At 48.0% G+C, this 22671-nt stretch overlaps 5 protein-coding genes across 5 annotated transcripts; 3 read left to right on the top strand and 2 right to left on the bottom strand.

The window, feature by feature from the left end:
• The first annotated feature begins 604 nt into the window (after positions 1-604).
• On the top strand, positions 605-1161 carry BDV27DRAFT_120477 (uncharacterized protein). Its single transcript, XM_032065116.1, has one exon. The coding sequence runs from the start codon at positions 697-699 to the stop codon at positions 949-951; it is 255 nt and encodes an 84-aa protein (XP_031932862.1). The 5' UTR covers positions 605-696; the 3' UTR covers positions 952-1161.
• Positions 1162-2680: 1519 nt separating this feature from the next.
• Positions 2681-4967, top strand: btgE (putative cell wall glucanase (Scw11)). The gene is made up of 2 exons (XM_032065115.1): positions 2681-3058; positions 3123-4967. Exons 1-2 carry the CDS (start codon positions 2875-2877, stop codon positions 4733-4735), a joined length of 1797 nt encoding a protein of 598 aa, XP_031932861.1. The 5' UTR covers positions 2681-2874; the 3' UTR covers positions 4736-4967.
• Positions 4968-9791: 4824 nt separating this feature from the next.
• chs3 (putative chitin synthase activator (Chs3)) lies at positions 9792-12845 on the bottom strand. Its single transcript, XM_032064613.1, has 3 exons — positions 10733-12845; positions 10465-10677; positions 9792-10401 (listed from the first exon to the last, which is right to left on the bottom strand). The coding sequence occupies exons 1-3, from the start codon at positions 12561-12563 to the stop codon at positions 10367-10369; spliced, it is 2079 nt and encodes a 692-aa protein (XP_031932860.1). The 5' UTR covers positions 12564-12845; the 3' UTR covers positions 9792-10366.
• A 4440-nt stretch (positions 12846-17285) lies between these two features.
• Positions 17286-21275, top strand: chsF (chitin synthase CHS3). The gene is made up of 3 exons (XM_032064612.1): positions 17286-20120; positions 20172-20977; positions 21035-21275. Exons 1-3 carry the CDS (start codon positions 17425-17427, stop codon positions 21118-21120), a joined length of 3588 nt encoding a protein of 1195 aa, XP_031932859.1. The 5' UTR covers positions 17286-17424; the 3' UTR covers positions 21121-21275.
• A 642-nt stretch (positions 21276-21917) lies between these two features.
• BDV27DRAFT_120470 (uncharacterized protein) lies at positions 21918-22450 on the bottom strand (the record flags this gene model as incomplete). The annotated part of the gene is made up of 1 exon (XM_032065114.1): positions 21918-22450. A coding segment is annotated over exon 1 (293 nt), but the record flags the coding sequence as incomplete, so codon positions are not given.
• Positions 22451-22671: the final 221 nt, after the last annotated feature.

Raw genomic sequence — 22671 nt, 5'->3', positions numbered from 1 at the left:
GGCCGGTTAGGGTTACGGAATCCGCGGACCGGTGTGCTGAGAGGTATGATGGCTGGTGTTGTGGTTGGGCTTAGTGTAGTAAGTAGTGGAAGTATACTGGGTAGAAGGGTAGACATATGGATGGATGTGTGGAGTATAGCGTTATTGAAGTTGTATATACGAGTATATAAAATGTACTATCAGATTAAGATTTGATATACATACCCATGTCATATAAGGCTGAATTGAAAGGTCCATGCAAGGCTGTGAAATGGAATATTGGCGATTGATCTGATCTGATAACGTAGATCAACGTCGTTTACTACCTCAACTACGTCAGTGGTATGTGCCCATATGCCAATCATTGACGAATGAGACTGGACGGCATTCCATCTGCGGGGTAGGATTTCGATGTTGACTTGTATTTCCTCGATCGTCTGATAGCTTTCATACTGAGCCCGGAAGAAAACAAAATGCTTTACGTACTACTATTATGTTCAGGGGTGACTCGGGACTTGAGATCATGTCGATCGATCGGGCAATAGTGCATGCTTGCATGCATAGTAGGGCTTACACTAAAACTTTCCCAATTGTAGGAGAGAATAGTAAATAATTGGACCAGTGAATTTAACTACCCATGCTATTGAAGTTTGTCTGGACAGTATGTACTAGTATCAGGAGAGAGAGAGAGAGAGAGGGAAAAGGGGGACGGGAATTATGATTATGTGTTCGATGATGTGTTCACGGGCCAGCACTGCCATCCGATCAACATGGGAACGGGAGGGAAGGATTGCTTGCTCTATTTCTAGATGCTTCTTCCCTTCGTGTTTTGTTAGGATAAATGTGGACAGTCTATTGCACGCGGGACGGCGAATATCGATTTTATTTATCTGTCCAGAAGGGAAGGAGATAGGTACGGAGGCAACGAGAATCCAGATCAGGGGCAACTGCACGAGGCCCTCAGATCCATGACAGGACCGTTCTCGACACTAGACCGGACAGTCTCCATAAGCCAAGTCCCTCTGCTGGCTTCTGACTGGTTATTAATCCAAGACTTGACTCAGTCTGGTCTCGGATTTGTCGGCATTTTCCGTAGCGATCAACCGCACTATCAGAGCCAGAAAAGAGATGGTTTCCTAGGACTGAGTAAAATAAAATGGTGCCAGTTGGGCGCCCCGGTGTTACTCTGGATTCCTCTCGAAAGGAAGAGGAAGGCAAAGAAAAAAAAGAAGGGATCGGCAGAAACAAGAAAAAAGGCTCCAGTCGGCAAGTGATCTGGATTTTGAGATCGACTGATGGTGCTGCTTATGTGATGAGTCTAGCCTTTTTTGTTTTGTATTTTGACTTTTTCGCTCCAGGATGAGAGCACAACGATAATGGCCCCCCCCCCCCGGCATTGATTAATGGGGCAGACTCCGTTCTCTCAGTTTCATCTTTTTTTATTATGCATGCCTGTACCCCCAATGATGTCAGCTTACCCTCGGGTTCATCGTCGAATTGCCACTTCGGCAACGTGAGAAACAATTCTGGACATTAATGAGCCACTTATAAAAATAACTGAGGCTGAGGGGCCAACCACCCCCCCTGATCCATTTAGTATTGTACCAGTTGGGTAATGCCTAAACATTGTGGGGCCCGGAAATTAAAGCTCACAACAAAATCCAATCAGATTGACGAATCAAAGAGGGATTGGCTTGAGTACTTCCTGTTTGGGATGGGGTCCAAAGGTCGAGAAGCCCCACCTTGGCGGGGATGTTGGCTCGATTCGTTCCTTGCAGTTGGCGGTCACTCGGTCTCTCTTGCTGGTTGTCGGGAATTCTGGGGTGTTTGCCTGGCCCTGAGATTCTTCTCTGGACAAATTAATATGGAGTAGTACCAGACTCTCGAACTCTTCGCCTGAATAAATACGATTGGATCGTATATTGAGTTTAGGTGGACGACAGCCTCGACCGGAACTCGGATGGTGATGGGTGTCTTTCCCTAATTTCCCATTGCCAGTGACAGCTCCTATGTTTAGTATCTGGATCATTTTTACCACAGCATTGAAGTGAGGACGAAGGTGGTTTGGGGCAGCCACCCCCAAATCCCGCTGCGGCTGGCTGAATGGGCTGGCCCCATAAGGATCGTGTCTCAACGGTCAACAGGGACTTAGAGCAGGGTGTCCGTAGTCTAACAGTAATATTCTCTTGAACGAAAGGCTGGAGTGAGACACACGCAGTGCCAAATGGAGTAAATTGGCAGAGGGCAAAGTCCTCTTTTTTCCCAAGTGGAAAACAAATCCTGTGTAAAAAACAACAATTCATTCAGGAATTACTAGCCGGAGTCTGGTTCACCAATCCGAGGGCATGACCCCCACTTCTACCCGAGCCGTGCGGACAACCACTGGACGACACAAACCGGGTCTCCCCTGACCATCAGAGCCGGGCCACCAATAGCGGACATTTGGTGCCTGACTAGTTGAAATTCACACCGCCAGCATGAATCCATCTTTTTCTGTACTACTCCGTAAGTTTTGGGAAATTTCTGGTGCCAAGTGGACGAGCCCCTTTTGCCTACGGTTGGCTAGACTCGTGGCGTTCGCTCCAGTCATTGTGAGCCCGTGCTAAGTGTTGCCCCCCCTAGTACAGTGACCTTTTTCTTCCCTTCATTTCCCTTCTCTTTTGTTTCTCTTTCTTCCCCTTCTTTCTCTCTTTCTCTTGTTCGGGTTCGTTCGAAGAATTTCTCTCCATCTATATCAAGTAGAAGAGGCCGTGTGCCCCCTCCCCCTCCTTATTTTTTTTTTTTCGGACCAACTTGTTTGACCACCGCTTCACTCTTTCAGCGGGCACTCATTCATTTGCACAAAGAAAAACACCGTATACCCAAATCCATTCTTGAATTTCCGTTCTATCCAACATGAGGGGTGCTTTCTTGGCTGCCGCGGCTGCCGTTGCCGGTACGGCGATGGCTGATGTCGCCCACATGCGTCGTCATGACCATTTCCACCACAACCGCGCTTATCAGCCTGAGGCTCCGGCCGAGGGTGATGAGAAGTGCGAATGTACCACCAAGGTCATCACCATCACTGGCCCTCCCACCCGTAAGTCACCCCAGGTGGTTGATGTCATGAATCGAATGGGATCGATACTAATCGTCATCGGCAGTGGTTCCCATCAACACCCCGGCTCCTGAGCCCAGCAGCAGCAGCTCTGAGGTCCCTAGCGTTCCCAGCAGCGAAAGCAGCAGTGTCGTGACCTCCGAGGCCGTCACCACCCTCCACTCCACCAGCACTGCCACCGTCACCGTGGTCACCACTCCTGGTGTTGATGCCACCGGCGTTCAGACTCCCTCGGGCGGTGTCCCTGGCACCCCTGAGGCTTCCTCTCCGGCTGGAACCCCTGAAGCCTCGACTCCCGCTGTTCCCGAGTCCCCTCTCCCCACCCCTGGAGTGACCAGCTTCTCCTCCACCGGTATCTACACCATCCCCGCCACCACCGTTACCGTGCGGGACACCACCACCGTCTGCGGTGCTACCACCACGGAGCTGCCCAGCGGTTCTCACACCTTTGGTGGTGTGACCACTGTTGTCTCGACCGCGACCACCGTTACCTGCCCCGTCGCTACCGTTGAGCCCAGCGGTTCCACTGTCACCAGCAAGATCTACACCACCACCTATGTCTGCCCCAGCGCTGGTACCTACACCATTGCCCCCACCACCACCTACGTGCCTACCAGCACCGTCGTGGTCTACCCCACTCCTGCCACCATCACCCCTGGCACCTACACCCAGGATGAGCAGACCGTGACCGTCACCCGCACCGACTTCACCTATGTCTGCCCCTTCACCGGCAATGACGAGCCCACCTCCGCCCCCGTTGCTTCCTCCACCTCGGCCGTTCCTGCCACCACCACTGCTGCCCCCTCCACCACTTCCGCCGTCGCCACTAGCAGCGCTAGCGCCAGCAGCTCTGCCACCCCTGTCCCCACCGGTGTCAGCGGCCAGCAGATGGGTATGACCTACTCCCCTTACACCAACGAGGGTGGCTGCCAGTCCAAGGACCAGGTCCTCAAGAATGTCGCTCTGATCAAGCAGAAGGGCTTCACCCACGTCCGTGTCTACTCCACTGACTGCAACGGTCTCGAGTACATCGGTGAGGCTGCTCGTCAGAACGGCCTCAAGATGATCATTGGTGTCTTCATCTCCAGCACCGGCATCAGCGGTGCCCAGGAGCAGGTGACCGCCATCAGCAAGTGGGCCCAGTGGGATCTGGTTACCCTCATCGTTGTCGGTAACGAGGCCATCCAGAACGGTTACACTGATGCTTCCAGCCTCGCTGGCTTCATCTCCTCTTGCAAGTCCTCCTTCCAGGCCGCCGGCTACTCGGGCCAGATCACCACCACCGAGCCCATCAACGTCTGGCAGCAATCTGGCAGCGCTCTGTGCGGTGCCGTTGACATCCTTGGCGCTAACCTCCACCCCTTCTTCAACGCCGATGTTACCCCTGACCAGGCCGGTAGCTTCGTCCGCTCCCAGATCAAGGACCTTGAGGCCGTCTGTAACAAGGATGTGATCAACCTTGAGACCGGCTGGCCCAGCCAAGGTAACGCCAACGGCAAGGCTGTCCCTGGTACCGCCCAGCAGGCCGCCGCTATCAAGGCTCTCGTTGAGGAGGTCGGCTCTCAGTCCGTCTTCTTCTCCTACTCCAACGACCCCTGGAAGGATGCCGGCGAGTTCGATGTCGAGCGCTACTGGGGTTGCATTGACCAGTTCAAATAAATGATCGTCCGGATGTCTATAGTTAAGGATATTTAAGGCTTGGAGTTTTTTTTTTTTCGTTCTACCTGTCTCGGAAATACCGACAGCTTTTATTAACTCTTTTTTCTTCTCCATATACTTGAATTGAGTAGATATAACCTTTCTATTTCATGTGTCGATCTCCTGGAGTATTCTGTTTTCTTTGTTTGTATATGTGCTAATCTATGATATGATCTGCAACTTTCTCTTGGTAGCCGTGGTCTTTATCTTTGGTAGGATTCATCCTTTAGAAATATTCTCCAGTAGACCATCGACTACCTAAGCTGTAAGAGCTGCTAAACACTGACATCATACATGTTCTTACCCCAAGCCTAACCCCACGGACTTATAATCATCAGAGTAACTAACTACATCTCCATATCCTGCCCTTAACAGCGATTAATTAGAACTCACCCAATCCTCCACAGCTCGAAAAAAAAACTATGCCGCCCCCTCCCCCAACCTCCGCAGATGTTGATTGATGGGGTTTCCCATCGGAGACAAGAGACCCATCACAAGCATAAGCCTATCAACAAGGAAGGATACAGTAACCAAGCCCCAATAATGGGGGTGGGAGTTATGCTCGCGGTTTCCGTGACAATCAGATGTTTGTCGTCCGCATACTGGGCTATGTTAGTTATATAGGGGTGTCTGAGGAGCCCAACATCCGCCAACATATACGTAGTAGTTGCCTGTGTCAAAGTTTAGAAGGGATGCTAATCCAGTATGAATATCCCTGGGGGCCTCCTCCTCCAAATGGCTTCGTCAACATCCAACTGTCTGTTCTGGCTAACTGGGTGCCGAGGAGAATGTAGTACCCTCGGTAGACTCCGAGGTACGCTTTCCTATCTGGACCTCTCAACAGGAACGGTCAACCCAAGCCCCGATAAGGAGCAATTTATTAGCTCCCTCCAAATCCCAACCCATAACTCATCTATCCAAGGGGTTCGATTCCCCATCGCCAAATGACCACACGGCGATGTCGCAGTCATGCGAGAAGCTATCCGATGACTACCCGCGAACGCGTCTGGAATCGAGAAGCGAATAGTGGAACAACTGCTTGAAGTTGTCTCAGATAAGATTGTGTGAGGATATGATGATCTGAGTCAGAGAATCCAATAATTCTCGCGGCGGTATAGGCTTGGATAGGGAGCTCTTCTATAACCAAGAGCCCCAGAAGTGAGTTCTCAGATCCTCTTCAGCGAAGTTATCTGATGTGGAATAAAGTCCCCGTCACTGGAGGACCTATTAGGCTGTCTTGCACTGCTCTGTGTGAACGGCAGCTGTGGTATCCGGCACCCCTTCATGGTACTACTGTAGTTCCCCAAGACCTCTGACCTAGGTCATGTGGGGTTTAGAGCCTAAGTAACCCTCTGATTCGCAACCCGGCATTGTTTAGCTAACAATTAGCGTAGGGGCACATGAGACCAGGAGAGCGTCCCGGGCGTTCGGCTTAGGGCTTGCCATGTTCAAGGCCTCATTTCGTACCCTTAGGAAATTGGATACGGAGTCGTGGTCTGACCATCCCGAATGTTCCGTACATCTTCTGCGTTAGATAGCGATGTGATCGAGCCATATATCGTCGAAAGTCCGGGACCGTTGTCTGTCATATCAGCCCTATCGATCGTAACCCCATTATAGAGAGATAGATGATAGAGGTTGCATACATTGAAACCTATCTTCTGACAGGCTTGTATATGATCCTCGCGCTGGAGTTCTTGATTATCCATCCATTTCTGATGATTCATAGAAGTGTTAATAGATTCCTTGGTCGGTTGAATCAAATATAGAGTAGGCGCTTGCATATCGTTCAGTTCATTGATGGAGAGCGCAGCGTCCCAGACTATGGTATCCTTCATGTATGAGGCGTTTCTGTAGCCAATCACTCCGGTCCGCTAAGGGTAGTCTTTGTTGGAGCCGGTGGGCCAGGAAACGGTGCTTCCCCATCCTGAGAATCTAATCCTGACTCTGGGCTTCTCGTTCCCCCTAGTCCGATCCTTTTGAGGAGCCTTGATGTGAGTCAGCCATGGTCCATATGTATGTGATGGAGCATGGAACAAGGTATGGTGGGCCATGATCTCTTGGTGATCAGAAGAATCAACTATGTCACTTGATATAGTCCTCACGCCAATATCGGGTTTTTGTTCTAGTCGGCTATCCAATTACTCAATGAGTAAGTAGAATTCGATGCCGCGCTAACGCGAGTCACTTCGTATATCGAAGATCCGGACTGTTCAACACCAAATTCAAGCCTGAAGTCTTCTTTTAAGCAGAAAGACTCTTGTGTACTATCCATCAACTTCAGTTTTATTCAAACAGGAATAGTACTTATATGCACAGGGTACTTAATGATTAGCACTCTCCAGATATCAGACGTCGTGTGCATCGTCTCGACTTATGCACCTAACGCTACTTGCATTTGTGCTAAGTGGGGATTACTTGTCGAATAATGTATAAGTATCTTCAAGAACCTACCTGATTAGCTCCGGGACGACAGAGTTTGTACTATCCATATGTGCATGAGTCATATTGTTGTGCTCAGTTAGTAGTCCCTTTCGCATCTCTCTCTATTACTTCTGTGTAAAAGTCGAAGAACCCCGTCAAGGGATATCTAGGAGGTAATATAGGCCACGCATAGAAAGAAAGGATCACAGAGATTGATTAAGTTGTCTTCGTCAATAGCCAAAGGGGGGGGGGGTTGAATTGATCTCCTTCCCCCCTCCCCTTACAGCAAAGATAAGCAACTCGGAATTGACAAAGCAGCGCAGATCGTGTTTCCGGGGTCACCTCCTATCGTTTATGACGTGGCTTAATATTGCATCCCCAATATAGGAGCCGTAGGTAAGTTTTAGTCCAACGTTTATCCAAATTGTGAAAGTAACTTCCCGCAGGTACGTGTATGATGCCCCTGGCCCCGTTTTACTTTAAACTTTTGCTATACCGGGGCGCTTAAAATCCCTCTCACAAAAGGGGAGTCTGGAGGGGTTCTCTTGTGGTCGCGTTGACCCTGGAACTTTGTAATAGGGTTTTAAGGTCTTAGTTTGGTCTAGAGGAGCTGGATAGAGCAGGTAACTGTGCCTTTGAGACAGGTCTTAGTTGACCCTGAGACCGTGCTGGCGGTTGAAAGCCATCTATCTGTGCTTCGGTCAACTTTCATCCGGTGAGGTCATACATATGGCAGGTACATACAAGGTCGCTTGTTAGTTAACTTGATTGGTACACTTGTATCTTGGAAGCTAATGCAGAGCCCAGCTAGCCCTGGGAGCGGATTTTGATGCGTGAGCATACCATACACAACCTTATCTGCGGGTGATATGCCCCTTTTGTAGATTTGGTGCTTCCTCGTCGACGTTAGAAGAAGTGAGGGCATAGTAGACAAAAGGGAGAGGGATACGTATGATGATATTTTCAGGGGGTGACTTTGGAGGAAGAGCTTGATGGGGTTTCGCGATCGGTGAACAAAGAAAAAGGATTTCCAGCATCGCCAGCGCGATGGGCTGTTAATATATGACTGCATATAGATTCACATTTGCGACCTATTTTAATAGAATAAGGTAATGCTCCCTGAATTCTCTCGTATTCTGCGGTATTCACAGCAAATCTGTTAAGTCAAAGAAGGTATATATTGACATGTATTAAGTAGTAAATACAAAGGTAATGACTCCTGTTCAATTCAATTCAGCACTCCATCTCGATACACATCCATTCTATAGATTCGATGTATCCGTGCAAGCAAGGTTGTCGTTGTATGTGTTATTCACAATGTTTACCAGGGGTGGTGGCACAGCTGTCAATGGTATTAGTTCATCTCCACATTCCATTCTTGCGCCTGACGCGACAGCATTGGCAACTTACGGAGTCACTTCCACACCGGAGAGGGACACAGCACGAGGAGGAGGACCCGATAGTAGCATTAGTGCAACGGCTGTCAACCTGCATTTTCCGATCATATTAGTATGTAAGCGTCGTGACAGAGATCGGGCAGGGCCAGTGAATGTAGGACTAGGAGACATACACCCATGCATGATGCCTGAATGTTGGCTTCAGCTGGTCTGGCGACAGCGACGCTGGCCATGAGAGCGAAAACAGCGAGGAAACGCATATTGAATTGATAGAGACGGAGTGGGTAGATCGGTAAGCAGATGGTTGGTATCTAGTTATCGGGACAGCTGGTTAGCTTATTATCATCACCATCATCATCATTACCCGTCGGGTCATCCCTTGGATCGAATTAGGGTTGGAGGAGGTTGGTTGGAATGGAGCAAACATACCAAACAAGCACGAGGCCGGAAATTCGTGCGAAGACTCACTCGATTTAAAGGTCCAAGGGGGAGGGAGAAAGGAAGGAAGGTCAAAACGAAAACCCCGGATAGGATCAGCCCCCCTCTTTATACAAGGAGAAAAATTAATCCCCCCATGGAGCGCAGTGGTGGAAACAGCCGCCAGCCTCTCCAACCAAGTTAACCGAATATATTTAGAAGCCTGCAGCTCGAGGGGCGTGAAACGCGCGATCAACAACAACTCCGTCCAAGGTTGCTGCAAGCCTGCAAGCCCTTGGCCCGTGGGGCAGGGCCCAACCGGTCTCAGCAAGTGACAGCTCGCTCATCTCTATCTGCGGAGTCGATCTGCACCTTGGGGCCTAATAGTCTGAGAGGGTATGTCTTGGCACCGGCTGATTGTTACTGTGTCTGTGGGTGTGTGTGTAAGGGATGAGTCGACCTCCATGGAGTAGGGATCGTCCATGGAAAAAACGAAAAATAGGGAAAGATGGACAGGAGTTCCAAGTCCGGGTTAATGCAGGTACACTATCACCACCGTTAAATCTCAGGGGGTTTTGAATGATACATCAGTAAGGAACCGTTTGCATGTGGTTAGCTGATCCGTCCAAATGTCCAAGTGCTGGTTAGTATTGCTGTGAGCTGTTGGAGGGATCCACTGTTTCAGGATCATGGCGTCTCAGTCCATTGTGGACCGTCGGAAGATAATTTCTTAGCAATTGCTTTTTGCTTTTAATCAATCAATCATTGATGCTCATTCGCGCGTCTAGATTTTGCGTATGACGAATTCGGAATGCTGCGGTGGATGACGTCACCAACTCTCGACACGCTCAATTTTCGACCGCATTCATATCAACGCGCCGTGTATATGTAGCTCAACAAGACGATGAAGAAGTAGTAGAAAGATAAATCCGTAGGAAAAAACTGAACCGATTCATTAGTGTTTTGAATGGATCCAATACGCCTTCGAATAAATGACACAATGTGCAAATCAAGCAGTACGAAATATGCGTCAGAACGACTCTAGAGTAAATCCAGGACCCCCCATATGTTCTGATGTCTCATAATGTATTGAAAAGAACTTCTCAAACGACCAAAAACATGTAACATGGAATGGAACGCCATCGCGTACAAAAACATAAGTCATTCCCAGAACAGTCGGACGGAGCTATATACGGGGATAAACCAATGCCCAAACTCATGGAGAATATGCAAAATTCGGTGAGAATCATAAAAAGCACTGTCGCACGTGTGTCGCTGCCATTATGTATTATTTCAGTAGGTGTCGCTCGATATGCAAATGCAGAGCTCAATGTAAGTTGGTTCGTAACGGGTCTCAAAAAATGCCAAATCGTTTTGTCTTTCCGCCTTCTGTTTTCCTCAATTAGCAACAAAACGCCAATTAATTCGCCAAGGATGATATGGAGCACATACCCTTCTTTGTATTTTGTCCACGGCTATTGATGGCAGCTTGTACTGGATCCACACCATCTGAAGCAGCTCGGATGGCTGCAATTCGCTGCGTCGCTCGAGCATCGCCCTGGTCAGCCGCTTGTACGTACCAGACGTTGGCTGCCAGAATGTCTCGACGACAGCCAATACCCATTTCGGTGAAATATCCCACTGCATACTGTGCTTTCGCCAGCCCTGTGATATGTAGCAATTAGTAAAGGCTGTTGGGCTTCGGTCCAATGCCACCTACCAGTTTCTGCTGCTCGCTTAGCCCATTCGTACGCCTCGCTCTCATCTTTCTCAAGCACAGGCTCAGCGCCAACCAAATACCATGCACAGAGAGCCATCATTGCCAATGGATGACCTGCCTGTGCAGCTCCGGTATAGAAGTGAATGCTCAGGGCGGGATCTCGAGGACAACTTAGTTTGCCATGCTCATAAGCATCCCCAAGGCGATAGCTTGCCTCGACATGCCCCAAATCTGCCGACTTAGTAAAGAGCTGCGCTGCATAAGAAGGATCCGGGAAAACATCGTCACCGTATCCCTTTTCGTGCAGCAAACCCAGTTCATAAGGGGCAGAATTGTATTGTGAGTCGGCGGATTCAGCGGCACGTTTCATCCACTTGATGCCTTCTCGATACCGCTTGCCGAGACCCATATCGCCCGCCAGGCAAGCTTTTGCCATACGCATCATGGCGCCTGGATGGTTTTTTGACGCGGCTTGACGATAGAACTGTTGGGCTTTCGCCGCTTCAACCCTGGTTCCCCAGCCAAATTCGTAGCAGAGCGCCGTACGGTAACAGGCTTCGACATGCCCGTGCTTGCTAGCCGCTACAAACAGGGGAAATGCCCGATCGTAGTCCTCCTTGCCTTTGCTGAACAGTCCCGATGCATAACCGTCGGCTAAGTAATATTGTGCAAATGGATAGCTGCGATCGGACAAGCGCTGCAGGATTGACTTGGCTTCTTTGAGCAGACTTGATCGACTGATTTCCGGCTCTTTTCGGCCATAGACGGCCGCCACACCCCCCTCCAGCGCGTCATCCGGCATGTCCAACATGGCATTGACCATGAACACAGCGAATTCATATTGAATCGCTGGGTTATCCGTCTTTTTGACATTGGCAAGGTACATCTCAAATGTTTGCTTGTGGCTGAGCAAGGATGCATTGTTCCCGACAGATGAGCGTAGGTGTGCATTACCAAGTTGCACCGGCGCAGGGCCCGGTTGAGGGTACGGTGTATTGAGGAGATCGACGAAGGATAGTGGTCGAACATCGGGTGATGCACTGGACGACGAACGCGCGTGGAGATACGGAGATGCATGAGGAGACCCGTTCCGTCCGTCGAGGTCCGACCCGAAAGAGTACGCGGAATGCGGTCTGCGAGGCTTGCCCACAGCGAGATGACCAGTTGTGCTGACGGAATTCTCCGCCAATCCTGCCGCGGCCGCGGGAGCAGCCCCGACGCTCTGATATGGGCGGTGATGGTAGTGTAAAGGCTCATAGGTCTCTGGTTCATGATCCACACTATCCAAACTACCGCGCGATGAGCTGTTCCGACTACCACTTGGCGCGCCTTGATCCAATGACGAACCGCTTGTTTTTGCCAGACTGTTCGGCTCATCCTTTATCTGGGCATCTACGACCGACCAAGAGCCGCTGCTGGTAGGCGTATGCCGAATGGGTGCTCCAGTAACGCGTGTGGCCGCATATGAATCTCGTCGTGGCGGGAATTGACCACTTGAACTTCTTGCCTGCGTATGCGGTCGATCTTCAATTGACATGTGAGTGAACGCAGAGGTGGGTATAGGTGGTATAGCGTAATCGTTGTCAACTGCGGCATTCGGCACTTGCTCTCCATCCCCGTCAACCCTCACGAAAGGGGCGAAGGATTCCCGGTTTCCAGGAGCAGCCGGGAGTGGTTTCCGCGAAATGCTAATGCTCAATGGTCGCTTGGAGGTAGTTGGAGAGGTAAACTCACGGTGAGCAGGGGGAGGGGGCGGGGAAGATCGAAGGTAAACCGGAGGAGGGGAAACCGGCTGAGGGTATTCGCCTGCCACAGGACTAGCCATTTTCATGGGCAGCTGTATCACTGATCCTCACTTAGCCCTCCAGAGCCTTGCAGATGTATACAATGCAAGCGTCCTGCGCTCCTAATGTGACCAATCCAATCGTCAAAGCGCCGGAGAAGCGGAGATCTAAACACAGCGCATAAAGGTTGTCATGGGGGGGGTGGGGAGAAGAGCTATTATAACAGTCAAGCGATTTAAAAACCAGCCCAGAAGCGAATGAAGTCCAGGGCACCGGCCGAGAGGTGAAAGAGAGATATGTACCGTGGAGAACTGCAGGGCGGGTGATGGGTCGACTGGAGAGGAGGTTGGGGTCCACTTAATAAACGTTAAACCATATGAATTACCTTTTGGCAGCTATGAAGGTAGATGAAAGACAACCTATGCCTGGATATCCTGGGGATTTAAAGGAAGACTCAAACGACAGAGAAGGAAGACCAATAGAGCAGACCAAGCGAAGGTGTTGATGTACGGAGTAGAGAAAAACCAAACGAGTAGAAGAAGTAAGAGGAAAAGAGAAAGTTCGATTGCTTTTTGTCAATGGCGGAGATGCCCTTCGGGATGATCCTAAATGGAACTTAGTATGTATTAATTAAGTTGGATGGTACGGGCAATCGTATTTTTTGTATTCGTATCGAGTAGGTAGTAGTCTGTATGTACTTTCTTAAGCCGCACTAACCTCGTATTATAGTTCTATTCTAAAGAGAGTGGCGGAAGAAAAGAATGCCAGTGGGGAAGAGAAGGGAGAAAATAAAAATACAAAAGCGGGAGAGAGAATAAAAGAGTTTATGAACACCCCCACTATATCCTTGTTGTCTTTTTTTTTTTTTCCTCCTTTACTCTATTTCTCTTTTCCCTTTTTTTCTTCCCTAATCGTTTATAATTAAAAGTGTAGAGGAAATATTTACACTTATTCAGAAGTGGGGTATTCCGTTGACTTTATGCTGAGTTGTTACCTATTTTAATTTATTCAAAATCGGTTGCATTACCTTTTCAACTTATTCATCTAATGTCTCAGTGACTAAAAGTAGTAACGACAAATCATGTTACCCGATGTAAAATTGATCACCCGGACTTGCGGCGGAATTACCGAACGATCTCAATACTGAAAAAAAGGTTGAGGGGTAATAAGTGGAAATTCAGTTCAGCGCTTAACCACCTAGCATCTGATAGGTGTGCCTTTGTGATGTGTACTTGACAATGGAGAGATATGTATGTGTCTGTATGTATAAATTGTAAGGAAAACAAAGCCGTAAAAGGAGAGATAAAAATAAAAAGAAGAAGAAGAAGAGCTCACTTCCCCTACTAGTATGTAATGCATACAAATTTGGTATCGTGGGTCTGGAATGTATGGATGTATGTACAGCAGTATGTCCGGGTATTGTACGTACAGTACTGTACGTGCATAAAGTCAAACTATTGTTCATGAGAGACCATCGATGGTGTCTTCATGTCTCACTAGTGGGTCGCACCGTTGGTGGAAGATAACTGACATGACAAGGGTACCAAGGTGTCATCAGAACTTGATTGAGCGTTGCATGGGCCATCGATCTAGTGCTACTACTTTGTATATTGAGTCCCGAAGGCCAGTAGATACTTACCTACCAATAGCTGTCGTCTCTTGTTGTCCATGTGGTGCTATGCAATGCCCATTCCAATGGCTGCCCTTCATTCCGATGCAAAGCAATGCACGAAACTGGGGGCGGTGTAGAGTCAATCTCACATTTTACGAGGAATTATGCCTGATGAGCTGTCCATTGTTCTCGATCAAATAAACCCGTACTAAGAATAGTAATGACCAGCGCGTGGCAGATGCTGTTGCTGACTGCGGAGAAACAGTAGTAGTCATCTTTGAGCCTCGCAATCTCATGCAACTGGTGACTCTTACTTGGAGCCGTTCTGCTGGTCTAAAATGTGGCTTTCCAATAATAATTGTTTGTTTTAAATTGAATTTGGTCATACCAAAGGGCCTAATTAAGCCTCTTGGCTGTTCTTTATGTACTTCGGTCCTCAACAGGTCACAAGTGAAGCACACTATTCCCTTTTCTTGACATTGTATTAGGATGTCTGCAATACTCATATTACTGAAAGTATGCGTCAAGAATTAAAGATCATTGTAATGCGAAAAAGAAAAAGAAAATATAAAAAAAAATAAACAAATAAAAAATAATGTCGTCAATCTCTCTCAGGTTGTGTACTGACATCAGATATAGAACAGGCCATCGAGAGGCGAGATAGTTGTCATTGGTCTGAGAGCAATTTTAGTCCTCAAAGTTACTCGGTTACTTTCTCCACCTCTAACTCCAGAGTCCAGGATAAGCTATGCATGTTTAGACGAAAACGCTGTTCACCCCAGCTTTACCCTGTTCATTTGGCATAAACGTGGCTGATTAGTACCTACTAGTGATAAGTTGGGGGATTTGATTCTTGGGGCACGATGATCCCAGCTGAATACTTTGGGGATTAAGCATGTCTGGGATGCGCGTTTAGGTGGAATACCAACTGCATGATGGCGTCATGAGCTGATTGATTGCGATTCAATGCATACACAGTCGAACATAGTTCTCCACAGGAGGTTCAACACTGGGGACACTAGAGGACGATCAGCCATCAGATCATTCATATCCAGCATAATTTCCAAAGTCATTAGTACCTGGATAAACCCCTTAACAAAAGAAAACAAGTGAAAGCTTTGGATCTACATAGGCCCACAGGGCATGATGATGTCTACCAGTAAAACATTATTTCTACGGCGAAGCGTTACGTTATGTACGTCGTTGGAAGCCTTACAGATCAGCTTCCCAAATTTAAATTTACCGAGTCAAACATATGTTTGTATTACCTACCGGTTCAGAGTAAGAGTACCCATCGTCACACTGAGGCTGAGCAGCTGTTATCAGGTGGGTTATTGATATCGATACAATGTAAGTAACCTGATAGAAATCACTGTTGCCCCTTTACAAAGAAAGGATGCTTTCCTGTTATGACTTGATAGGTGAATAATGAGGATGGCTCAATTATCTGTTGAGATGATGTTTTTGGTATTCATCTAGTATATATGTGAATAAAGATTGGCTGTTGGAACCTAAAGAGAAAAGGTAAAAAAAAAAAAAAAAAAAAAATGGTAAGCTCTTTGTTACATACTCCGTAATACTACGACCTGTATTGATTTCCTGCATTTCTGATATATCACTATTTAGTCATTGTGCATGATTCTGGGTTTCTGTTTCAATTCACGTCAAATCTACCCAATTAGTTCCTTAGTCCTAAGTCAATATCAAGCCCGATCAGAAATAATTAGAATGGTGTGCCGCCACCCAGTTGGGGTGGGAGGTTTGAGCCTGAAAATAGAACACGGAGTCTTACTCGATTGGATACATATTCTTGTAGAGGCGGTAGCTCTAGCCGATGTCAACCACTTACTCCTCCATAGAGAGCGCTAGCAGATTCTTTGGCCACAATATACAAAGGTCATGTGAGATACCGGAATTTCCACCCAGTACCACCATCCGACATCGTGCTGTCTACTGTAGTCTAATTATTGAGCACCGCCAGAATCTAATAGCTCGTTGGGGTTCTACCATTTTAACCTTGATTTTTGAGAAGGGAGGGGCAAATCATCCTGAAAAGAAACCTGGACAAAAGCATCATTGGCCGTGTCTTCCAAGTTGCCGGGGGTTAAACCAAATCTAGTTTAGGGCTATGGAGCCTGGGGAACCAACGCCCAATGAATAGTGGTCAGGCGAGAGGAGTCCGTGGTTAGTGAGGTAACCCTTATAATGATCCCGCGAGTTAATTCTATTGGGCCCAAGCTGGATCTAGCCCCGACCGATTGCCCCTAGCGACGCTGCAGCACATGGATGGCAGTTATTTGTGTACACTAATGAAAGGTTCCCCGTGGTCACTGTCCAACAACTTGTCTTTTGATAATCCTTCCGACTTGTCCTCAGCAAATCCCTATCTGATCTAGTCTGATTACCCCTTTTACCACTCTCGGTTTACCAGTTAATCTTCACCAGATAATAAACCTGCAGTGTGTGGTCGTACTCTGTTTCTTGGCTTCGGCCGAGGACTCCTGTAGCTAGTGCTAGTACTAGTAGTAGCAGTATGTATGTACTCCGTATGCGCAAGAAGCCTATCCTATGGACGGATAAAAATTAAACTAAAAAAACCAAAACAATAACACAACAGATGGCACTATCGCCTCCTACAAATTACCGGGTCCGGCAGGTACCCTTCAGGACTAATAGCATTGTAGTTAGACAGTGACTGGCCTGAGGTGGTATTGTTTCCCTTAAATGTACCACCAGGTGATCAGCCTTTGCTCCGCACCGTCTCAGGTTATTGTCCCGCAGATTTCATTTCCCTTCCCTTTACTTCCCACTTCTAACACCACTCTTTATTCACATCGCTCGCTTATTCTGTCGGGGGGTAGCCGCTTGATTTGTATTTTACGACTCGTTCTTCGAAGTTGTTCGCTCGCTCTGTTTACTGGCAGTCTCGTATTCGCACGGTTCGCTGGTAATTCGAATCTACCTGCGCCCATACCACATTGGAATCCGCGATCGCTTCTCAGGCAATTTCCTCGCATTCCTTTCGTGTCGCTGCTCCGTTCCCGATATTCGTCGATCCTTGCGATTAGCCTAGGAAGCTGGGCCTTGCGTCACAACACCCGTCGCATCGATTTACTACTTGTCTATGCGAAGATCCAGTCAGTCAACATCGCTTTGGTAAAAACAAAAAAACTATCGCCGTCTATGCTCGCTTCAATCTAACGGTGAGTGTGTCCTGATGCGCATTTCATCAGCCGTCCGGAGCCTACAATTGCCCAAACCTCGCCATGCTCACACTTTAGTTCCTTAGAAGCGTCATGTCTTTGCCGCAACGGCCGGGAAAGGCCTCCCCGCGACGAGAAGAAGTCCACTCGGCTTTCCGGGAATCATCGCGCAGAAGACGACGAGACAGTGAGACGGGAGGTCTCACTGATACGCTATCGAGCCCAACATCACACCGCCATCATCATCACCGACGCCATCGCTCGCACAGTTCTCGGAGAAAGAAAGATGTAGACGAAGAAAGAGCCGATACGGGCGAGGGGGTTAGGCGCAAAAAGAGCTTTGTCAAGCCGGAGCGCAGTCGCATCGATCAAGACCATCCCAACTACCACTACCGCCAACGGTCACAAAATATGCCCACATACCCATCGGCGACAGGGCATGAGCCATTAATGAATGGAGATGGTGAGGTTGATACGAACAGTTCTCGCAGTATGGATAGGGCCAAAGAAGGGGTATATGGTGAGCATGGGACTATCAACAAGCCCATGGAGCGGGCTCCGAGTCGGCATCGGTCCAAGAAAAGGAGGCACTCTCGGAAGATCTCGAAGAAGGCATCTGCACAGGAAAGGAGACGACAAAAGGCGCTGGAACAAGTCCGACCCCCAAGTTTGTGGAGTACGTATTGCGCAATCATTACATTCTGGGCACCGGATTTTATTCTTCGGTGCTTTGGAATGCCGCAAAAAGCGCAGCGGAGTGCGTGGCGCGAGAAGATCGGGCTCATTAGTATTATCCTGCTCATAGGAGCATTCGTCGGATTTTTGACATTCGGATTTACGGCTACTGTATGCGGAACCCCCCCAGTAAGGCTAAAGGTCAATCATGTCACCAAAGGCTATATGATCTTCCATGGGAAAGCCTACGACTTATCTAAATCGAAGCACCCCGCAGCTGCTGGAATTCCAGGTAGCTCCAATGTCCTCTATGACCTGCCCGATAAGTATGGTGGCCAAGATGGGAGTTTCTTTTTCCAACAAGTAAACGGAGCCTGTAAGGGTCTAATCACACTTGCGGACGGATCTGATGTGCCTACCAACTCAAATGGTGACCTGGCATGGTATTTCCCATGCACGGCTTTCAACCAGGATGGCTCATCTGAGCCCAACTATACGGAACCTTACTACAAGGGATGGGCCTGCCACACGTCAGGGAAGGCCCGGAAGTCGTTTTACAGTTTGGGAAGCTCCGGAGACGTATATTACACATGGGAGGACACGAAAAACAAAAGTAGAAACCTGGCGGTCTACTCTGGAAACGTGCTGGATCTTGATCTCTTGCGGTGGTTCAACACTGATCAGGTCAAATACCCCGCCAAATTTGATCAGCTTCGCACAAATCCGGATGTGCGCGGCGTTGACCTTACATATTATCTTCAGACTGGGGAAGAGAAGAAGATAGGCAAATGCCTGTCTCAAATCATCAAGGTCGGCAGTATAGATACTGACACAGTCGGGTGTATAGCCTCTAAAGTGGTTCTTTATGTGTCATTGGTCTTCATCTTATCTATTGTTATTGTCAAATTCGCATTTGCCTTGATCTTCCAGTGGTTCCTTGCCCCAAGGCTCGCCGCCCAGAAGACAAGCATGAGCTCGGATCCCAGGAGACGTAATCAGCAAATTGAAGACTGGTCGAATGACATCTATCGGCCAGGCCCTCGCCTGACAGACCCTACGGACCGCCCCAATAAAAGGGCCAGTTTCCTACCAACAACTTCCAGGTTTTCGAGCCCTTACACGGTGAGCAATGGCGGGAAACAACGCCCTCAATGGGTAACCATGGCGAGCCAGAACTCCACCAGCCGGTTAGTGCCTGGCGGTGGTTCCATGTATAAGCTGAGCCACAATGGCAGCGGTGGCACCTTGAGTGCAGATGCTTCCCGCCAGAATCCCACGGCTAGTCGAACGAGCTTAGTGCAAGACTCCCGCTATTCCACTGCCATTGCCGACTCTGACGGCGTTGGAGCGGGTGGGTACATCCATGAAGCCGTAGTTCCTCAACCGCCGCCTGAGTGGCAGCCCTACGGCTTTCCCTTGGCCCATGCTCTGTGTTTGGTTACTTGCTATTCGGAAGGTGAAGACGGGATCCGTACCACCCTTGATTCCATCGCGATGACCGATTATCCTAACAGCCACAAGACCATTATTGTCATTTGTGACGGTATGATCAAGGGAAAAGGTGAGGAGTTTTCCACTCCCGAAATTGTGCTTCGCATGATGCGAGATCCGGTTGTTCCCATGGATGAGGTCCAGCCGTTCTCCTACGTAGCAGTGGCAACCGGCTCCAAACGACACAACATGGCAAAAGTCTATGCTGGCTTCTACGACTACGGGGAGACGTCCATCATCCCACCGGAGAAACAGCAGCGTGTTCCAATGATGATCGTTGTGAAATGTGGAACGCCATCTGAAGCAAAACAATCCAAGCCGGGCAACCGCGGTAAACGAGACAGTCAAATTATTCTGATGTCTTTCTTGCAGAAAGTGATGTTTGATGAAAGGATGACCGAACTTGAATTTGAGATGTTCAACGGCCTCTTACATGTAACCGGCATACCCCCGGACTTTTATGAAGTTGTGCTCATGGTCGACGCCGACACGAAGGTCTTCCCGGACAGTTTAACCCACATGATCTCCGCTATGGTTAAGGATCCAGAGGTCATGGGTCTCTGTGGTGAAACTAAGATCGCTAACAAGACGGACAGTTGGGTGACTATGATCCAAGTATTTGAGTATGTACACCCTCTCTTTCGTCTCTATGCTTTTTCTGACTCTCGTACCAGGTACTTCATTTCCCATCATCAGTCCAAATCGTTCGAATCTGTCTTTGGTGGTGTGACCTGTCTCCCCGGGTGTTTCTCTATGTATCGGATTAAAGCACCGAAAGGAGGCCAGAATTACTGGGTGCCGATTCTTGCTAATCCCGACGTGGTGGAACATTATTCAGAGAATGTAGTGGACACTCTGCACAAAAAGAATCTGCTTCTACTAGGAGAGGATCGGTACTTGTCAACTCTAATGCTTCGGACTTTCCCCAAGCGGAAGCAGATCTTTGTGCCCCAGGCTGTTTGCAAAACCCAAGTGCCCGACAAGTTCATGGTCCTTCTCTCTCAGCGTCGTCGCTGGATCAATAGTACGGTTCACAACCTAATGGAGCTGGTTCTGGTGCGAGACTTGTGCGGAACGTTCTGCTTCAGTATGCAATTCGTCATCTTCATCGAGCTGATTGGAACACTGGTCCTTCCTGCGGCTATCGCATTTACCTTCTACGTGGTCATTTCGTCTATTGTCAAGAAGCCGGTGCAGGTCATCCCGCTGGTCCTGCTGGCCCTCATTCTGGGGCTTCCCGGTGTGCTCATCGTCGTCACCGCCCACCGGTTGGTCTACGTCTTGTGGATGTTAATCTATCTCATCTCCCTGCCTATCTGGAACTTTGTTCTTCCGACCTACTCGTACTGGAAGTTTGACGACTTCAGTTGGGGTGACACGCGGAAGACCGCCGGGGAGAAGGACAAGGGACACGATGCTGGAGAAGGAGAATTCGACAGTAGTAAGATCACGATGAAGCGCTGGCGAGATTTCGAGAAAGGTATGTGTGTATCTTGAGAAGACACCTCAGTTCTATAGTAGCTGACATGATCGGTAGATCGCCGGCTTCGCATGCAGGCCGCCTGGGGACAGCCTCCGTTGGGAGGATATCCTACGCGTTACGAAGAATACTCCGATTACTAGTATGTAGGGGATATGTGCTATATGTTTCTAGATGTTGGTCACGAGCGATTCGATTGACTCTTATATTACGTTTATCTTTTCTTCATTTCTAATTCTTTGTGTGTTTTTATTCTTTTTGGCTCACTCGAACGGCGTCTAGAAAAGATTTTTGTATTGCTTCCCGCAAAGGGTAAGGACCGTACACTGGTTTTCTTGGAGATACACCGTCTGCCAGGATGGTTGGATTCTGATCTGATTGTGAGAGTATTGAGCTTTGATGTATTTTTGAGCGAGACCAGCGATGGAGTATATAATGAATGGACACGACTGATGAGAGATGGGAAGGATGACCTCGTCCGTTTTTTCAATGTCACAACGAACCTCCGAGGGGAAAAAGAGGAAGTAGTTTTATATTATTTTTATTTTTATTTTTACTTTAAAAAAATTTTTTTTTTCAGTTTAAATTCTAATTTATTATTTCATTTTGTTTTGAAAAAAAAAAAAAAAAAAAAAGAAAAGCAATTACATTACTAAAATAAAATGCAACGACAGAAAAAGCAAACATGAAAGCGAAGCAGCAATCACAGTCACATCTCTTGCATGTCAGATCTTAGCAGGATTCCCGAAGAATGACCCTTGCCACAGGTGCCGATGAAACTCTCGTGTGGTTCCTCCATTTCTGTCGGTTTGGGTTGCTTTTGCCACCACGGTACCACTCCGGAAAGGTTGCTGCGGGATGCTCAGACCCTTTCTTTGGTTTTCGAGTTTCGAGATGACCTTTGGCTGGTTTTGTGAGCACACGTTCCCCTTCGAACTTCCTTTCCTTATTTTTTTTTTATTTTTTATTTATCCCCAAGTATTTTTGCTTCTGCGGATGATCCCGTCCATGTGACGCCCCATGCACGTTCTTTTCTTTTCGGTATTTGGTAAGATTGCTCTGTCTCTCTCTTGTCTCTAGTCTCTTCTTCGCTTTCACTCCACTCGCATCATGGGCCCCTCACTCACTCCACTTGTACATACTTTCAATTAATTAATCATGTATTCCCGGTTCGTATGACTGATGCATCCCTACCGACATCATTTGTTCTTGACTGAACTTCTTTGCGTACTCCATCAAAGTACTGAATAATATATATATTATTTTTTTAATGATATCTTCAAAGAGGCTGGAAACTAACTCCGATCGGCGATACTGACTTTGTGGTTCAGCCCTTCCAGAAGGTGGTTGAATAACCGTCGAAAAAAAAGAAAAGAGAACGATCAGGGGAATAAAAGGCAAATAGGAAGACGCTGTGATTGTGTTACTCTCATATTTGACTATCATCATATCTCTCCCCTTCCTTTTTTTTATGACTTGTTTTTCTTGTGGGCTTCTTTCTCAATTTTTAATTTTAATTTTTTTTTTTTTTTTTTTCTTTTCGTGTTCCCATTTTGGGAGGTGAACATCAAACTACTGCAACTCGCTGGAGTGTTAGTCCTTCCTTTACTTACTCACTCCGTACACTTACTTTCTTTTTTATTGGAAACACCGCCCCTCTCTTTCTCCCTCTCTTCCAAACAATTCATTCTCTC

Source organism: Aspergillus caelatus (genome assembly GCF_009193585.1).
Source record: "Aspergillus caelatus strain CBS 763.97 unplaced genomic scaffold BDV27scaffold_9, whole genome shotgun sequence".
Taxonomy (NCBI): Eukaryota; Fungi; Ascomycota; class Eurotiomycetes; order Eurotiales; family Aspergillaceae; genus Aspergillus; species Aspergillus caelatus.
This window is presented reverse-complemented; position numbering and strand designations above follow the sequence as displayed.